The 12,769-nt window shown below is 42.7% G+C and overlaps 2 protein-coding genes across 2 annotated transcripts in view; one reads left to right on the top strand and one right to left on the bottom strand.

Annotated features, from left to right (window-relative positions):
- Positions 1 to 5,188, bottom strand: part of fancd2 (FA complementation group D2) — an 89,583-nt gene extending 84,395 nt beyond the window's left edge. Inside the window, exons 1-3 of the mRNA XM_078209918.1 lie at positions 5,060 to 5,188; positions 1,440 to 1,580; positions 231 to 298 (exon numbers count right to left, since the gene is read on the bottom strand). Of these exons, the coding sequence (XP_078066044.1) occupies positions 231 to 298; positions 1,440 to 1,580; positions 5,060 to 5,129 (279 nt within the window). The 5' untranslated portion in view covers positions 5,130 to 5,188. The remainder of the gene's footprint in view (positions 1 to 230; positions 299 to 1,439; positions 1,581 to 5,059) is intronic.
- Positions 5,189 to 10,244: 5,056 nt separating this feature from the next.
- Positions 10,245 to 12,769, top strand: part of emc3 (ER membrane protein complex subunit 3) — a 37,366-nt gene continuing 34,841 nt past the window's right edge. Inside the window, exon 1 of the mRNA XM_078209917.1 lies at positions 10,245 to 10,421. Within this exon, the coding sequence (XP_078066043.1) occupies positions 10,267 to 10,421 (155 nt within the window). The 5' untranslated portion in view covers positions 10,245 to 10,266. The remainder of the gene's footprint in view (positions 10,422 to 12,769) is intronic.

The raw sequence follows: 12,769 nt of genomic DNA, 5'->3' as shown, positions 1-12,769 counted from the left end.
ATTGCTCACATTGGTCTTAACAAAAGGCATTCCCTATTCCCCATTCCCTAAACTTTAACTTTAAAACCAACCAGCCAGAAGATTTAAACCTGCATTAGAATAAAATAATTGACTGTATTAACAAAATGTCATAAGAATTTCACTAACAAACTGATATTACTAACAGGATCGAGCACATATTCAAGTAATTGCAATAGGATAACAATTTGAAATAAGATAAAGAGACTTACGTTAGGAAAACGTGGATGCCTCCGTAAAGTTTGATAAAGCTTCTTCTGAAAAACTGCTTGGTCCAAAGCTACAGCGATTTAAAAAAAATCAGGACAAGGTGAGTTGAAGGTGAGTAAACACTCAGAATTTGACAGCATAAACATTCCTGTATTTCCTGAGATTTTGGATTCAACAATTGTTCCCTTTTTTTTTACTGCCCTTTTATGTTTGCTCACACTCTTCAGGCAGCACGGTGGCATGGTGGTTAGCACTGCTGCCTCACAACACCATGGACCAGGGTTCGATTCCTGGCTTGGGTCACTATCTGTGTGGAGTCTCCCCATGTCTGCGTGGGTTTCCTCCAGGTGCTCGGGGTTCCTCCCACAGTCCAAAAGATGTGCTAGTTAGGTGCGTTGGCCATGCTAAATTCTCCCTCAATGTGCCCGAAGTAGGGCCGGAGTGTGGCGACTGGAGGATTTTCACAGTAACTTCATTGCAGCGTGACACTAATAAATAAGCATTAAAACCTTTCCCCCCCCCCTCTCCCACAACGGCAATGCATCACACAAGCTGTCAGCTTGCAATATTGAAACAAGAATCTGATTTGTATCCACTAAAAACTAGGTTGGGGCATGCCCAAATTGATTTGATAAAAACAAACCACAATTCAAGGAAAGCTTTCATTTAGTCAGACTGGGCAGGATTCAAAGCCAGATGCCAAAGTGTTCTTAGCATCATCATTTAGAGGGTCAAAACATAATTAGACCACAATTTTTAATTTCATGGTTTAAACTATGGAGGTTTCACAGTTTGAGATGTCAACTAAAGGTTTAGATATAAATACTGACTAGCAAACACACTCCACACCCCATATCTATTATATACTATGCTGTACATAAACAACCTGATGCCCACATGGTAAAAGCAAAGTGCTGCAGAGGATAGAAATCTGAAACAACAACACAGGCAGGATTCAAATAATCTTCCTTCAGAAGAGTCATATTGGACATGAAACATTAATTCTGTTTCCCTTTCCACAGATGTTGCCAGACCTGCTGAGATTTTCCAGCATTTTCTGCTTCTTTCCATCTGAATTCCAGTTGAGACTATTGCTCCATTTGTATTCCTGGGTATCCACTATTCAATCTGCATTTCAGCAAACGAACATTCGTAAAAATAAAAACAAAAATCAACACAAAGTTTTGGATAGTATCTTTTCAACAACATACTTAGTTTGTTTGGTTGGTTTCCATATTTCAAAGTCACCCCAGCTGATTTTAGCGACTGTACAAACACTGTACCATCGTCCACTTCTCCTTCCTGAGCAGATATAGTTTGCTTCCTCCCACTGATCTTCCTCTTCTTTTCTCCTGGGAAAAGCAGCACAAAAGGAATCTCCTTATTAAGCAATATTTATATTTGTGTTCTCTCTCTAAGTTATGGACTTTGTTTTATATATACACACACAACACACTTGCGGCACAGTGGCACTGCTGCCTCACAGCGCCAGGGACACGGGTTCAATTCCCAGCTTGGGTCACTGTCTGTGCGGAGTCTGCACGTTCTCCCCCTGTGTCTGCGTGGGTTTCCTCCGGGTGCTCCGGTTTCCGCCCACAGTCCAAAAGACATGCTGGTTAGGTGCATTGGCCATGCTAAATTCTCCCTCAGTGTACCCGAACAGGCACCGGAGTGTGACGACTAGGGGATTTTCACAGTAACTTCATTGCAGTGTTAATGCAAGCCTACTTCTGACACTAATAAATAAACTTAAAAAAGAGTTCAGTAGCAATTTATAACCCAAACACAAAAACACTGGCATCCGAAACTTTAATGTGGAGATGCCAGCGTTGGACTGGGGTGGGCACTGTAAGAAGTCTCATAACACCAGGTTAAAGTTCAAAAGATCGATTTGGTATCACGAGCTTTCGGAGCGCTGCTCCTTCAGCCACTCACCTGATGAAGGAGCAGCGCTCCAAAAGCTTGTGATACCAAATAAACCTGTTGGACTTTAACCTGGTGTTATCCGAAACTTTGCTCTTGCCCAGTTCTAACATGCTTCAGTTTTCTATGTTTTACTAACACCAATGAGAGTTGAGCAATATTTCTGCACTGGAATTATTCTTTTTGTTATTCAATGCCACTGCAGAGATTGCAACATTCTCCAGTTTTGCCGAACAATATTAGCATTAAACACAAGTACAGCAGCATTATTGTCACCAAGATAGGAAAATATCAAGAATTACTGAATTGAAATTATAATCTCTGATATCACGTACGTTCAAGTATCAGAAGTTTGACTGTTCTTAATTTTTAATGGCAGTTACAAAATATTGGAGTGGACTCTGTACCTGTGATTCAATTAGCGAGAGGATAAAAGATTTTGATTTGATTTGATACGTCACATGTATTAGTATACAGTGAAAAGTATTGTTTCTTGCGCGTTATACAGACAAAGCATACCTTTCATAGAGAAGGAAACAAGAGTGTGCGGAATGTAGTGTTACAGTCATAGCTAGGGTGCAGAGAAAGATTAACTTAATGCAAGGTAGGTCCATTCAAACGTCTGATGGCAGCAGGGAAGAAGCTGTTCTTGAGTCGGTCGGTATGTGACCTCAGACTTTTGTATTTTGTTCCCGATGAGAGAAGGTGGAAGAGAGAATGTCCAGGGCGCGTGGGGTCCTTAATTATGCTGACTGCTTTGCCGATGCAGAGGGAAGTGTCAACAGAGTTAATGGATAGGAGGCTGGTTTGCGTGATGGATTGGGCTACATTCACGACCTTTTGTAGTACCTTGCGGTCTTGGGCAGAACAGGAGCCATACCAAGCTGTGATACAACCAGAAAGAATGCTTTCAATGGTGCATCTGTAAATGTTGGTGAGAGTCATAGCTGACATGCCAAATTTCCTCAGTCTCAAAGAGCCTCTACATACACTGACTCGAAGATGGCACATTACAAGTTAGATTTCCCCACTCATTCATAGTTAATAAGCTAAGAATCTAATCCGAACATAACCTTCAGAAGGGCATCCACTACTGGACCGGTGAAAGTTTCCATTTTTGATATCAGTCCAAACATTTTCTGTACATGATTACAATACCAAATTATAGATGATTTGGGGCTCAGTAGGAAGTAGAACTTCACAGGATCAAGACAATAAATTTGTATTTCATCACTGGTTAGCCAAACAGCCTGGGTTGCACAATATAGGGTCAGGATTGAAGTGGTTAACAGTGACACACATGACCAAATAGCTTACTGGCACCATTCAATATCACATACTCAAATATTGATATTAGATACAGTGGCAAAGTGGCTAGCACTGCTGCCTCACAGTGCCAGGGTGGGATGCCCTGTCAGAAAATTGGTGCAGACTTGAGGGGCCAAATGGCCTTCTTCTGCACTGTAAGGTTTCTATGATAATAATCAAAGCAAAGACTGCAGAGCTGCAATCTGAAACAAAAACAAAATATGTTGGAAAGCCACAGCACGTCTGACAGCATCTGTGAAGAGAGAACAGAGCTAATGTATCAAGTCTGGAAGACTATTCATCGCCCTTCGAAAGGTCACTTGGAAGAAAAACCAGGGCATCAACACGAGCCAGCAGTCAGTGCCACTGTCTTCAGGAGTGATGGGGTAAGAGACAAGATTCCATCTATACTTCCCGTTGCCTCAGAAAAGCAACCGGCATAATTAAGGACCCCACACACCCTGGACATTCTCTCGTCCACTTTCTTTCATCGGAAAAAAGATACAAAAGTCTGAGATCTTGTGTGTTTTTGTCTTTATTTTGATTTATTATTGTCACATGTATTAGTATACAGTGAAAAGTATTGTTTCTTGCGTGCTATACAGACACAGCATACCATTCATAGAGTACACAGGAGAGAAGGAGAGAGTGCAGAATATAGTGTTACAGTCTTAGCTAGAGTGTAGAGAAAGGTCATTTGAATATAAGGTAGATCCATTCAAATGTCTGACTGCAGCAGGGCAGAAGCTGTTCTTGAGTCAGATGATAAGTGATCTCAGACTTTTTGTACCTTTTTCCCGATGGAAGAAGGTGGAAGAGAGTATGCGGGTCCTTGATTATGCTGGCTGCTTTTCCAAGGCAGCAGGAAGAATAGACAGAGTCAATGGATGTGAGGCTGGTTTGTGTGATGGGCTATGTTCACAACCCTCTGTAGTCTCTTGTGGTCTTGGTCAGAGCAGGAGCCACACTAAACTGTGATACATCCAGAAAGTATGCTTTCAATGATGCATCTGTAAAAATTGGTGAGAGTCGTAGTGGACATGCCGAATTTCCTTATCCTTCTGAGAAAGTAGAGGCGTTAGTGAGCTTTCTTGGAAGTTGACCATGGAGTCATAGATGTATAAGGAGTATAGTATGGGGTTGAGGACGCAGCCTTGTGGGACACCGGTGTTGAGAATGATCATGGAGGATTTGTCATTGCCTATCCTTACTGATTGCAGTCTGTGGGTTCGGAAGTCTACGACCCAGTCGCAGAGGGAGGAGTGCACAAAAAAATAATACTTTTCACTGTATCCCAACAACAATAAATCAAATCAAAGATTCTGACCATTGTGCAAGTGCCAACCAGGACATGCAAACTCCCCAGACCTTGTTAAATCTATAATACTGACATTACCCTGGTATATAAAGATGCATGCTGCTCAAAACAGGCACATATTGCCGAAATTTTTTGTATTGCACTCATCAGGACAAAGGCAAAAATGCCAAACAATGAAGCCACACAACAAGTGACACCACAGGGGAAAAGGGGTTTTCTTCTGCGTGAAAACAAAACACAATCGAATAATACACCTCAAAATAAGTTCATGGATTTAGTTACTTGATAAGTCTTTGGCATGGACCTCATCGTGCTCATCGGTGGACTTGGACAATCTTCTCTTGGCCACCATGGTGGGACGTTCGGGGCCTCCCGGAACTCCACTTGCAGCAACTCACTGACAACCAAAATCATCCAGCCCGCCACTGGAGCCCAGACACCGCGCATGCGTCAGCGGAGCACCCGTGTCATCACTGCGCGTGCGTCATCTGGCTTATCTCTCCACCCCGTCCGTGTCGTCACTGCGCATGCGTCGCCGTAGCACTCGTGCAGTCACTGCGCACGCGTCATCTGGCCCGTTTTCTCTCTCTCCCCGCCCGTGTGACCACTGCGCATGCGTCATCTCCCCTCCGCCACCCTCTGTGTGCATTCACTGCGCACGCGTGGCCCGCACTGCCACTGCACCTGCGCAAAGACCAGGGTAGGGAGCATCATGGAAATTGTAGTCTTTTCCCATTTGAGCCATTTCATTGTGATTCAAATTAAGGGCAGAAAATGTTGCAATTACTCAGTATATGTAAGGAAATAAACAGAATTATCATTTCATACCTACATTTCTTTTTCAAATTTCAAGTATCCCCACTATTTTGCTTTTGCATTAGTGGTTCAGTGAAATTCAAATAAAATTGCTGAAAATTCAGGAAACATTCAGGCAGCAAGAACAGTCGTTTATTTATTAGTGTCACAAGTAGGCTTACATTCACACTGCAATGAAGTTACTGTGAAAATCCCCGAGTCGGCACACTCCAGCGCCTGTTCGGGTACACTGAGGGAGAATTTAGCATGGCCAATGCACCCTAACCAGCACATCTTTGGAATGTGGGAGGAAACCGAAGCACCCGGAGGAAACCCACGCAGACACGGGGAGAATGTGCAAACTCCACACAGACAGTGACCCAAGCCAGGAATTGAACCCGGGTCCCTGGCGCTGTGAGGATGGCGGCTTCATAAAAACACCTGTTCAATATTTCCAACATGGCGTTTCAGGAATTTGCAGGTATTATTCAACAGGTCTAGCAGCATCTGTGGAGATGGAAATGGAGTTAATGTTTCCAATCATAACCTTTCTTCAGAACTTTTGGGATAGAACCTACGCTTTTGGATTTTGTTTCAGCTTCCCAGCATTTGCAACTGACTTTGTGTACTCCATCCACCTAACATGTAGTAGGGTTTAACAAACAATCACCTTCAGAGATTCAACATTTTATTAAATTCATGATAAAGCTTTAAGTTGTTCATATTTTTCATGTTAAAACCTGATATTATCTTAGCACCACTGGAAAATAATAGAGCATTTTTTCCCCAAAAATAGACTTTATTCATAAACTTTGTAAAAGTACATTACATTTCAACTTGAAAATTACAGAACATGCAATAAAATTCAACTTCTCTCCCAACAAGATATTCCAGTTTGAGCTGCCTCAATACAATTGCAATAATCCTGATATTTACAGTATACATTCCATGTCAGGCATACAACCAGAGTGCAAGCTATTCCACTTTGAATCTTACAGAAATTGGAACAGATTCAACTTGATTCCATATAGAATTTGGGGGCCTCAAAACATTTTCAATACTCTTGATGTTCACAATGAACATTCCTTGTCAGAGGAAACTGGGTATTATGGTACATGAATCGCAGAAGGTTTGTGTATAGGTACACCGAGTATTTGGTAGGCAAATGCAATGTTCTCGTTTATTGCAAGGAGAATGGAATGTGAAAGTAGGGATTTAAATAAAGGATGTTTTGCTGCACTTGTAGAGACATTGGTGAGACCACATCTAGAGCACTTTATTACATTTCTGGTCTCCTCACTTAAAAAAAAGACATAATTGAATTAGAAGCAGATCAAAGAAGGTTCTCCCAACTGATTCCTGGGATGAGAGTGTTATCTTATTAGGAAAGGTTGGACAGGTTGAGCCTGTATCCATTGGCACTTAGAAATGTTATTGAAATCTTATTGAAATGTTTAAGATCCTGAGGGAACTTTGATTTGACTTGATTTGATTTATTATTGTCACATGTATTGGAATGCAGTGAAAAGTATTGTTTCTTACAGACAAAGCATACCGTACATAGAGAAGGAAAGGAGAAAGTGCAGAATGTAGTGTTATATAGAAGCATAGAACGAGAGTGAAAGATAGAATTAGAGGGCATGCTGGGCACAGCTTGCAAGAAGTTGCCAAGCTCCAGTGCCATCTCTGTGCACAATGTCAAAACTTGACAGAGTGGATGCTGAGAAGATGTTCCCCTGTGTGGGAGAGACCAGAACTAGAGGACACTGTTTAAAAATAAGCTGACTCCTAAATTTAAAATGGAGGAGAAATGTTTTCCCTTAGAGGGTCAGGAGTCAGAGTAACGCTATTCCCAAGACAATGGAGGAGTCTGAATATTTGTAAGGCAAGCCTAGATAGATTCTTGACTAACTCGGGGGCTTAAGTGTGTTGGGGATAGGCAAGAATGTGTCACACCACAAATGGTTGTGAGCATAGCCTGGTCCATCACGCACACCAGTCTCCCATTCATTGACACCATCTACACCTCCCCCTGCCTCGGAAAAGCAGCCAGCATAATCAAGCCCATGCACTCCGGACATACTCTCTTCCACCTTCTTGTCAGGAAAAAGATACAAAAGTCTGAGAACACGTACCAACCGACTTGAGAACAGCTTCTTCCCTGCTGCTGTCAGACTTTTGAATGGTCCTATCATGTATTAAGCTGATCTTTCTCTATACCTTGGCTCTGACTGTAACACTATATTCTGTACCCTCTCCTTTCCTTCTCCCCTATGTACTCTATGAATGATATGTTTTGTCTGTAACAGTGTGCACTAAATAATACTTTTTACTGCATCCCAATACATGTGACAATAATAATAAATCAAAGTTGGGTGGCACAGTGTCACAGTGGTTAGCGCTGCTGCCTCACATTACCAGGGACCAGGGTTCAATTCTAGACTTGGGTGACTGTCTGTGTGGAGTTTGCACGTTCTCCCCATGTCTGCGTGGGTTTCATCCGAGTGCTCCGATTTTCTCCCACAGTCTAAAGAAGTGCAGGTTAGGTGCCCCTTAGTACCTACCCCAAGATCGGAGGGTTAGGTGAATTAGTGGGGTAAATGCGGGCATTACGGGAATAGGGTGTGGGGAGGATCTGGGTGGGATGCTCTGTTGGAGAGTTGGTGCAGACCCGATGGGCTGAATGGCCTCCTTCTGCACTGTAGGGATTCTATGATTCTTCTATGAAATCAAATCAACCTTGGAATATGCCACAAAAACAGCAGGCCTGACAGCATCTGTGGAGAGAGAATAGAGCCAACGTTTCGAGTCTGGATATTCTGACGAAGGGTCATCCTGACTCAAAACATTAGCTCTATTTATTCTCTCTCCATAGATGCTGTCGGACCTGCTGAGTTTTTCCAGCATTTTCAGTTTTGTTTCAAATTCCAGCGTCCGCAGTATTTTGTCTTTATCTTGGAATGTGCCAGTCTGCAAGACTAGGTGGAGGGGAACTCTTTGCAATTAGCCTGCAGCAGAAAAGGCAAAGAATGCAGGCTTTAAAACAAAACATTTGATCATGGTGGGAACACCATGGGTGGCACAGTGATTAGCACTGCTGCCCCACAGCGCCAGGGACCCGGGTTCGATTCCCGGCTTGGGTCACTGTCTGTGCAGAGTCTGCACATTTTCCCCGTGTCTGCGTGGGTTTCCTCCGGCTGCTTCAGTTTCCTCCCACAGTCTGAAAGATGCGCTAGTTAAAGTTAAAGTTTATTTATTCGTCACAAGTATGGCTTACATTAACACTGCAATGAAGTTACTGTGAAATTCCCCTAATCGCCACACTCCGGCACCTGTTTGGTTCAATGCACCTAACCTGCACGTTTTTCAGATTGTGGGAGCCATGATTACCCGTTAAGATTTGCATCCAACCATTATCTTGTAATTAAGTCTGTGTCTCTTTTTACCCTGTTTGTGAAACAAATTCTCCACTCACGTGATGAAGGGACAACACTCCGAAAGCTCATGCTACCAAATACACCTGTTGGACTTTAACCTGGTGTTGTGAGACTTCTTACTGAGACTGTGGGAGGAAACCAGAGCACCCAGAGGAAACCCACGCAGAGACAGGGAGAACGTGCAATTTCCACACAGTGACCCAAGCCAGGAATCGAAGCTATGAGGCAGCAGTGCTAACAACTGTGCCACCGTGCCACCCTGGTTAGGTGCTTTGGCCATGCTAAATTCTCGCTCAGTGTACCCAAACAGGCGCCAGAGTGTGGTGACTAGGGGATTTTTCACAGAAACTTCATTACAGTGTTAATGTAAGGCTACTTGTGACGCTAATAAACTTTTAACTTTAAACCAACTCAAGAACAGCTTCTTCCCCACTGCCATCTGACTTTTGAATGGACCTATTACATATTAAGTTGATCTTTCTCTACACCCTATGACTGTAACACTATATTCTGCACCCTCTTGTTTCCTTCTCTCCATATACTGTACGAACAGTCTGTGTAGCACAGTGGTTCCCAAACTTTTTTCACTGGGCCGCACTTTCGGAATAAAAATTTGCTCGCGCCACACCGAATTTTCTATTGATAAGAAATACATTCAAAAACAAAAAAAAACTCCTAGCAGTGCTTGATTCATAACATAGAACACAACCACTTTATAATATGATCATGGGACATCCAGAAAGTATAAAACAATGCTTGTTTAAACCATGTTAAATGTTTCTTTGATTATCCTTGAATCTTCCTGCCACACTTGCCATCCTCTCTCGCCGCACCAGTGTGGCGCACCGTGCCCTTTGGGAACTACTGGTGTAGCACAAGAAACAATACTTTTCACTGTATCCCAGTACGTGACAATTAGAAACCAAATCAAATGGCCCTTGGAATGTGTCAGTTTGCAAAAGTCGGTGGAGGGAAACTCTTTGCAATTAGTCCGCAGCACAAATAAAAAAAAGCGTGTTCTCAAACATTTTGCTGCTAAATAAACCTGTTGGTCTTTAACCTGGTGTTGTTAAGACATCTTACTGTGTCTCAAACATTTGACCATGGTGGGAGCATGGGTCAGCAGTCCCATGCTGAAAAGTGGGCGGGGCCTGGCACGTAGGCGGCAGCCTGAACGTCGGGTTGTACGTAATCACGTCATCAACGTCTGACGTGTGACGCTGCGTGAGGGCGGAGCGGCGTCATTTCCGGCGGAAGATGGCGGAGCCCGAGTTGCTGCTGGATTCCAACATCAGGCTCTGGGTGGTGTTGCCCATCGTCTTCATCACTTTCTTCGTGGGCCTGATCCGGCATTACATCTCCATCCTCCTGCAGAGCGACAAGAAGCTCACCGAGGAGCAGGTTTCCGACAGGTAGGCAGCTTACTCTCAACAATTTAAAAAAAACGAGGGACCGGCCCCATCTCCATGGAGACCATCTTCCCTCCCAGAGCAGATTGTCAGGGATCATTCATATTTCATTGGGTGGCTCTGGTTTCACATTGCTCACTCCTTGCCCTAAACTCGTCTGAGTGATTGCAGTTTTTAAATTGCTTCTATCGTGTTTTATTTCCCCTCACATTTCTGACATTTGAATATCATCCACTGTGTGTGTGAAAGGGGTTGAAATGAAGAGTTTAACTGGCCCCTGAACCATATTTTTGGAAATCCTGATCCTCACTAATTGAAACCCAGTTTATTTCAGGCTCATTTTTTCCCTGAGAGACAAATGGGGAACATTTTTAGGCGGCTATTTATAAAGGAACAGTTCTGCACATCGTGTGTACAGTGGAAGGGTTTAAATTTTATTTGTTAGTGTCACAAGGAGGCTTACATTAACATTACAATGAAGTTACCGTGAAAATATCCTAGTTGTCACACTCTGGTGCACGTTCAGGGTACACTGAGGGAGAATTTAGCATGGCCAATGCAACCAACCAGCACGTCTTTCAGACTGTGGGAGGAAACCGGAGCACCCGGAGGAAACCCACGCAGACACGGGGAGAACGTGTAGATTCCGCAAAGACATTACCTAAGCTGGGAATCAAATCCGGGTCCCTGGTGCTGTGGGGTAATGGTGCTAACCACTGTGCCACCGTGCTGCCCATTGTGAAGCAAATGGGGAACAGTTTAGGGAGGCTGTTAAGAAAGGAGCAGTTCCACAGCACACTGTATAGTAGAAGGGGTTAGGGTTAGCCTGCAACTGAGATGAACTTTTGATTTGATTTATTATTTATCATGTATTAGCATGCAGTGAAAAGTATTGTTTCTTGCATGCTATACAGACAAAGCAAGAAGGAAAGGAGAGGGTGCAGAATGTAGTGTTACAGTCATAGCGAGGGTGTAGAGAAAGATCAACTTAATATAAGGTAGGTCCAATCAAAAGTCTGATGGCAGCAGGGAAGAAGCTGTACTTGAGTCTTTGACTGTGTTCGCTATGCTTTGGTGACAAAAGTAAATGATAATTGACACTGACTGGAATTGCACTGTTCCTACTGCTGACCCCCCATTTATATGATAGTTTATAGCTGTGTAAAATTTATTGCAGCGTTGTATGAGCAGTAGTTGTTGGTGCACAACAATAAATTGTGTGTTTTGAATTTTTTTAAATCATGGTTAAGACATCTGACTTAGATGGTCTAATTCCGCAACATTCTGAATTAAGTATATTGGTCCAGGATTTCTGGAGGAATTTGGCAACTTTTTTTGTATCTTTTTTCACCCTAAGATCTGATAAGTTCCATTGGATCTTTTTAAATGTATGACTACAGTTGTACATTGAGCTTAATTTTCTCCTTGAACAGTGGGCTATAACCTTTAATGGATGACCAGTGTTTATATTACACCCATTGTCATTTCAGAAATATTTTCCCCCTTGGGTTTATTCAGGAAACAGGCCATTCCCCGAGTTGGAAGAAACAGCACCCACTGAAACCAATCGCAAGGGTCATCGGGGCTGATGTATTCTCCAGTTGCATTTGTGATTGATACAAGCCCATTTATTATGCATTAGAAGTCAGCTTCCATTTTGATTTGATTTATTATTGTCACATGTATTAGAAAGTATTGTATCTTGCATGCTATATAGATAATGCATACCATTCATAGAGAAGGAAACGAGAGAATGCAGAATGTAGTGTTACAGTCATAGCTAGGTTGTGGAGAAAGATCAACTTAATGCAAGGTAGGTCTGTTCAAAAGTTTGATGGCAGCTGGGAAGAAGCTGTTCTTGAGTCGGTTGGTATGTGATCTCAGACTTTTGTATCTTTTTCCCGACGGAAGAAGGCCATTCAGCTTTGTTCTATGTTGTACTGAGGAGCTGTTGGCTAGTATTCTATCACCACCTGCTAATGATGTTTGGCAACATGGGTGTTTGGTGAACCAGTGTCATTGATAGCAATTGTACTATTCTTTATTAGCAGCATTCCTGTCCAATGCACATAGGCAATTGGCAAGTGTCAAATGTACAATCTTTGTGTATATCTATTGAATACAAGTTTGCCACAGTAAGAATAAGTTTTCCATTATTTTCTAAAAGATGTTTTCCTCTGTTCTAAAACTACACTGACCCAAATGTTTCTTAATGATCTCTAAAAGTATGACGGGTGTTATATTTTCACTGACTTACTACTACTACCTGACTAACTCTATTGTGCCCCAGTACTTAATTACTTGATGTATCCATTGTTACTCCACCTTGTCTGTTCTGCCACTTGCATTGA

Source organism: Mustelus asterias, chromosome 3 (assembly GCF_964213995.1).
Source record: "Mustelus asterias chromosome 3, sMusAst1.hap1.1, whole genome shotgun sequence".
Taxonomy (NCBI): Eukaryota; Metazoa; Chordata; class Chondrichthyes; order Carcharhiniformes; family Triakidae; genus Mustelus; species Mustelus asterias.
This window is presented reverse-complemented; position numbering and strand designations above follow the sequence as displayed.